The sequence below is a fragment of the Piliocolobus tephrosceles genome, chromosome 14 (genome assembly GCF_002776525.5).
Source record: "Piliocolobus tephrosceles isolate RC106 chromosome 14, ASM277652v3, whole genome shotgun sequence".
NCBI classification, from domain to species: Eukaryota; Metazoa; Chordata; class Mammalia; order Primates; family Cercopithecidae; genus Piliocolobus; species Piliocolobus tephrosceles.
In genome coordinates this window covers 105263974-105270516 of record NC_045447.1, presented here as the reverse complement: position 1 = coordinate 105270516, position 6543 = coordinate 105263974, and the positions used below count along the sequence as shown (strand labels likewise).

The 6543-nt window shown below is 49.0% G+C and overlaps 1 protein-coding gene across 1 annotated transcript in view; it reads left to right on the top strand.

Moving 5' to 3' along the window:
- The first annotated feature begins 362 nt into the window (after nucleotides 1-362).
- Nucleotides 363-6543, top strand: part of ROR2 (receptor tyrosine kinase like orphan receptor 2) — a 57755-nt gene continuing 51574 nt past the window's right edge. Inside the window, exons 1-3 of the mRNA XM_023191332.2 lie at nucleotides 363-749; nucleotides 1902-2003; nucleotides 2337-2760. Of these exons, the coding sequence (XP_023047100.1) occupies nucleotides 363-749; nucleotides 1902-2003; nucleotides 2337-2760 (913 nt within the window). The remainder of the gene's footprint in view (nucleotides 750-1901; nucleotides 2004-2336; nucleotides 2761-6543) is intronic.

Here is a 6543-nt window from a genome sequence, read left to right as displayed (position 1 = left end):
TCAAGCGATCTTCTCACCTCAGCCTCGGGAGTGTCAGGGATCACAAATGGCACACCACCATACCTGACTCTCTCTTTTTTTTGTAGAAATAGGGTTTCCGTATGTTACTCAGGCTGGTCTTGAACTCCTAGGCTCAAAGTGATCCCCCCAAGTGCTGGGGTTATAGGCATGAGCCACTGGTGCCAGCTATATTGCCTTTTGAGTCTGGCTTCTCTCACTTAGTGAAATGTCCTGGAGATGCTTCTGTCACGTGGATGTTGTATCCGTTGGCTCTTTCAATGGTTGAGTAGCATATGGTAGAGTTTTAAAGCCATGGGAGTTTCTCTGGAGTTGTAAAGATATATATGCTCATGTAAAAGGGGATGTTATCAGAGAGACTCTGGAACCTTGGGCCTGCCAGAGCTCCTGGAGAATATGGGGCATTTCAGGTTCCAAGGCAGTGGAGCTGGTCAGTGCTCTCTAGCGTTGTGGAGGAACAGGAGCCCATGCCCTGCAGCAGATCTCAAGGGCCACAGAGCTGTGTCGCAGGGACTCTGAACTGTGACACTGTCATCTGCCTCTGGTGTAGCAGGCACGACCCCGCATCTGGAGCAGATATGAGTCCTGGGCCCAGCCCTCAGACTGTGAGCCGAAACTCACAGGCACGACCCCGCATCTGGAGCAGATATGAGTCCTGGGCCCAGCCCTTGGACTGTGAGCCGAAACTCAGAGACTCTTCATGCAAAATGAACATGATGGTGGTCACCAAAGTATTTGTTTACTCTTCAGATATTTTTTGAGTGCCTGGTGCATCTTGGGCTCTGTTCCAGGGGTGGGACAGGTGACCATCACGTAGACTCTGGAATTTGCATTCTGATGCAAGGACAGACAGTGACCCAGATGCTTCTGTGCACACACACAGTGCTCTGGAAAGAAATACAGCAAGGAAGACAGCAGTCTGAGAGGAGGGCTAAGCAGTCTTCAGGTTGTTCAGGGGAGGCCTTGGGTAGGAACTAACACTGAAACAGGGGGCTGAAACCAAGTGAGGGGTGAACCATATGCACAGGGACTCTGAAACAAGTGAGGGGCGAACCACATACACATATGGGGAAGCATTTTCCAGGCAGAGGGAAGAATAAATGCAAACTGCAGGGGAGCAGCTAGAATTGGAGCTGAGGGAGGGAGAGATGAGGAGTGGAGGCCACCGCAGGAGCAAACTCGTGTGTGTGTGTGTGTGTGTGTGTGTGTGTGTGTGTGTGTGTGTGTATACCCATGTCCATGTGTGCAGGGCTAGTGAAGGGAACTAGCTTCTCCTCTGAGCAAGTGGGAAGATGCTGGAAAGTACTGAGTACAGGAGCATTTATTCACTCATTCATTCGTCCACCTAATGAGCGACTTGCATGCTGCTCTTCAGGCGCTGGGGGTAGCAGTGAACACACAGAATCTCCTGGCCCCATGAAGGCGAGACAGAAAAATAAACTGCCAGTCATCTCATGGGAGGCATTAAGGGAAAAGTTCAGCCGAAAAGCTGGGAGTAGTTAGGTTAGGACCGTGTATGTACATGTGGAGGGACGTATTTGACATTTTGAGTAGGGTCAGGGAGGGCCTTGCTCAAGGATGTAGTTGTATGAGAAAGATTTGTTAAAATGTAATTGATGTCTACAAAAGGACATAAATTGCTAGTGTATATAGTTTAATGAATGTTGACGTGGTACACACACCCACCTAACAGCAGCCACACCAGCAACTCCCAGCAACCTGCTCCTCCAGGCACTGAAGCCAGCTGTATTCTGACCGCCATCCCCACGGATGACGTCTGCCTGCCTTTGAACTGAGTGTGAGTGGAACTGCACAGCACGCATCTTTGTGTCTGGCCTCCTCCACCCCACCTGATGTGTCTGAGCTTCACCCGTGTTTTGTAGGTAACGGTGTTTGAAGCCCCTTTGAGAGGCTTCCTGTGGCTGCTGCATGGAGAGCAGGTGGGTATCAGGGGCTGCTGCAGTCGCCCACAGCATGTTAGCAGGGTAGGTCCTGATACATTCTGCAGATAGAGCAAACAGCATTTCACGATGGATTGGGCTTGGGATTTGAGAGGAAAGGAGCCAAGGCTAACTGCAGCCTTGTGGCCTTAGCTGGGAGCAGGGTGGAGCCAGCACTGATGCAGCTGGGCGGCCCCGCCAGGGCACAGGTGTGTAACGGGAGGCCGGACTGCGGCATGGACAGGTCAAGCACGGTGCCTCCTGGACACGCTAGTGGAGGTGTGGGCAGGTGGCGGGATTTCTGAGTCGACTTTCAGGGGAGCGGTCTGGCCTGGACAGGTGGTTTGGGAGTTGTGGGTGTTCGGGTGTTATTTAAAGCAAGCCTTCAAGGTGTCAGGATGGAAAGAGAGGAAAAGCTTTTCCATTCAGAGGACTGGAGAGGAGGAGAGACTCACAAGCGGGTGGAGGCAAGAAAAGATCCAGACGTGGGCAGCGGAGTGGGGAGGTTGTGAGCGGTGTGCGTGGAATGGGGGCCGTGTGAATGCTGAACAGGGTTGTTACCCACAGCGGTCAGGCTGCAGAAGGCCGGCGCCGCCTCCCTCCCTGGTGCGCCCTCCAGGCCTGACACGCAGAGCCGCGGAGTGGCACTGGTGTAAATATTATGAGAAAAAGAAATGTCAGCCAAAGAGGGAAGAGCTGAAAAACTCATTTGGGCACAAGACTAGGCCTAGGGAGGGGCCGCAGCTGTGGCTGAAACCCTGGAGGGGTGAAGTGGGAGGACCGCCGGTCTCAGCGGATGGCTGTGAGGGTTGGAGGCGGCTTCCATATAAGTGAGAGTTGGCCTCAGAAGGGAGGCGTTTGGGGCACTAGAGTCACTAACTTGGCAGCTCCTGTAGCATGTGGGCAGTCCCAGCACGCCTGAACTTAGCCCAGTGAGTCTATCCATCCCTTCTCAGGGCGGCACTCACTGTCAGGCTGAGCCTTGCTGTTGTGAGTCACTCTCAAGTCAGCACTAAGTTTTGAAGACAAATGATGCTTCCCCTTATAGGCTGAATTGTGTCCCCCGAAAATAGAAACACAGGAGTCCTAGTCCTCTGTGTCTCAGAATGTGCCCTTATTTGGAGATCGGGTTTTTACGCAGGTAATTAAGGTGAAAGGAGGTCATCAGGGCCCTTACCCCATGGGACTGGTGACCTGTACGAAGAGAGATTTGGACGGAAAGACATTGTGCATGGAGAGACAGTGAAGAGATGGAAGGAGAAGCCACCGTCTGCAAGCAAGGAGTGACCCGCGGCAGATCCTCTCTCCCGGCCCCAGAAGGAACCCGCCCTACTGACACCTTGATCCTGGCCTTCCAGCCTCGTGAACTGTGAGACAAGGCATTTCCATTGTTTAGGCCTCCCCATCTGTGGGGCTTTGTTGTGGCTGCCCTGGGAAACTAACACAGAAACCACCTTAAAAAGAATCACTGCTATTTCCTGCGATCATATCAGACATTTACCCCTGTTTAATTCCAAGACTCTGAAGCAAATTCTGGCTGCCAGAGAATCTTCTGCTTTTGAACCCCCTCTGGGTTAGCCTCTGACTACATATCCTGGGACCTGGATTCCTGGTTGATGGAGGTGGAGCCTGCTCCAGACCTGGCCTTAACTTAAAGCCAGTGTGTCTAACCCGCGGCACATGCAACCCAGACGGCTTTGAATGCAGCCCCACACAACTTCGTAAACAGTATGAGGTTTTATTTTTGTTTTTGTTTTTGTTTTTTTGCCATCAGCTATCGTTAGTATCAGTGTATTTTATGTGTGGCCCAAGACAATTATTATTCTTCCAATGTGGCGCAGGGAACCTAAAAGATTGGACACCCCTGAAAAGCCTTAAGCGAATGGAAGACGTCTGCTTTCGCTGCCAACGGATAGTGCAGTTTCTTTCCTAATTAGGGTGGGTTTTTTTTTTTTTTCTTTTTTACATCCCTCCCTTTAATTAAACATTTTCCAGAGATTTAAGGTGAAAAAGTAACCTTTGTATGCATGGGAATAACGAATATTCCAGAGCTACCTCCTTGAAACTAGATGAAAAGATACAATAAACCTGGAGCCTTTACTTAGCATTCCTGTTTGCTGTTTTTCTGCTGGTCTCGGTGCAGAAACAAGCAGCCACTTTAGAGAAAGCCTCAGCTCCCTGTCACAGTGATGAGGGGATCTCACCTTCTCACTGCATCTGGTGGGGGTGGAGGTGCGGCATTTGGCCTCCCAGCCCCGCCGGGCTCACCGCTGCCAGGGCTGTGGACGCTGGGAAGAGAGAAGGTCTGTGAAAGGCCTCAATTCAGCCGCCTGAATGGCCTCTCTCCCCCTTCAGCTAAATATTCCTTTGGCCCCTGACAGTGGGCTTTTGTTGGGGGCTCTGGGGGCTGTCGGAGACAGAAAGTAGAAAGAGCTTTATGAAGGCAATATTGAAGGGAGTTCGGCTGGTTCGTTGACTCACTTGGGGGTTTAATACGTTTGCTGTAGAAGTGGAATCGAAGCAAAGTTTGAATTGGTGAAACGGTTACTGCATTTTCAAGTGGTTGAATTTTAACTCCCTATTTCCAAAGTAGAGTTAAGCCAGCCCTTGAAGGAATATAAGACCAGAGGCGAGTATTTACTCAACTCAGAGTTAGAAATAATGAAAATAAAAAATTACAGACTGTTAAGACCACTACCAGTTAGGTACTGGCAGCCCACCTTGAATGCTGTTTGGTTTTCTAGCTGCAATTAAAACACAGGGTGCATTGCCCGAAACAGTCTCAAGGCTCTTTGCTATTGACATACTTCTCCTGACCCAGGTCCCAGACTAATAATGGGCTTACCCTTTCACGACTTTATACTCTGTTCCTTCCCAATTTGTAACTTTTCTACCTTAACTGTTGCCTTTCTAGCATCATGGGTGGTTTTGATCTGACCTGTTGGCGAGCTGAGTAGTTGTTCTGGAACACGAGTGACATTTGCACTCGTAAGTGGGCCAGTGGGTGCACGGAGTGTGCTCGCAACATAGCTCATTGTGAAATCTGTCCTTGCCATTCATTCAGGGGGTGTCTGGTTTGCAGCACTGCCACCTTCTCAGGCTGTGCTTTTTCCCTGCCGTGACTTCTGTTCTTTCACACATCCTGCAAATTATACCTTCACATGAGGACAACCAAATCCAAGAATGCCAAGCTCTGGTGAATAAAATAACCTTACTAATTAAAAAGAGACTGCTTTGAAGTTGTCTGAACATTCTGAAGACTACATCTAATTACATCACAGTAAGCATACTGATTCAGATCAACAGGTGAAGAGATGAATGGATGAAAAGTCTGAATAGCAAAGCACGTTTAAAAGAAACACAAATCAAAACCAGAATAGCACCACGGGCTCAAATCCAAGGGCATAGGTAAAAACTTCATTAATAAATGCTTGCCTAATGGCATGTCTGCTGTTAATGAGAGAATGATTGTGATACTGAAGGTAGTGCCTGGGAATCAGAACAGACGTGCTTGCTACTTCACAGATATAAATGTATCTTTTTTTTTTTTTTTAGATGGAGTTTCGCTGTGTCACCCAGGCTGGAGTGCAGTGGCGCGATCTCGTCTCACTGCAGCCTCCACCTCCTAGGTTCAAGCGATTCTCCTGCCTCAGCCTCCCAAGTAGCTGGGATTACAGGCACCTGCCACCATGCCTAGCTAATTTTTTGTATTTTTAATAGAGATGGGGTTTCACCATGTTGGCCAGGCTGGTCTCAAACTCCTGACCTCAGGTGATCCACCCGCCTCAGCCTCCCAAAGTGCTGGAATTATAGGCGTGAGCCACTGCACCTGGCCTGGTTATATAATTTCTAATGATTCAAAATCTGCACCTCCAGCTATTGCAGGCCTGATGTGAGTCTCTTAACAGCAACCTGGCATCATCAGTATCAACAGTGAACCCTTTCACTTTGACCATTCTGTAGACACCAATTGGTTCAGCCTGGAATATACAACACATTCATAAAGTGCTTCCAAGAATCTGCTGCAAATTCCTGCTTAAGAGCTGATGTCACCATGCCAATGACAGTACCTGTAGGACCCAGCTAAAAAATCCAACATTCTCCAAAATGTTTTAATTTCTAAATATTTGCCAGCGTACTGTCTAAATCATTGAATAACATATTAAATCCAGTGAGTTTGTGTCAGATTCTGTTCATAGGGTTAGGTACACACTTGGCTTTGAGGCCATTTACCAGGGATTGCACCGTTAAGAATGTAAAGTATTGGCCGGGCACGGTGATTCATGCCTGTAAACTCCTAGCACTTTGGGAGGCTGAGGTGGGTGGATCATTTGAGGTCAGGAGTTCGAGACCAGCCTGGCCAACATGGTGAAACCCCGCCTCTACTAAAAATAAAAAAAATTAGCCGGGCATGGTGGTGGGCACCTGCAGTCCCAGCTACTCGGGAGGCGGAGGCAGGAGAATCACTTGGACCCGGGAGACAGAGGTTGCAGTAAGCCGAGATCGCACCACTGCACTTCAGCCTGGGCAACAAGAGCAAAACTCTGTCTCAAAAAAAAAAAAAAAAAAAAAAAAAAAAAAAAAA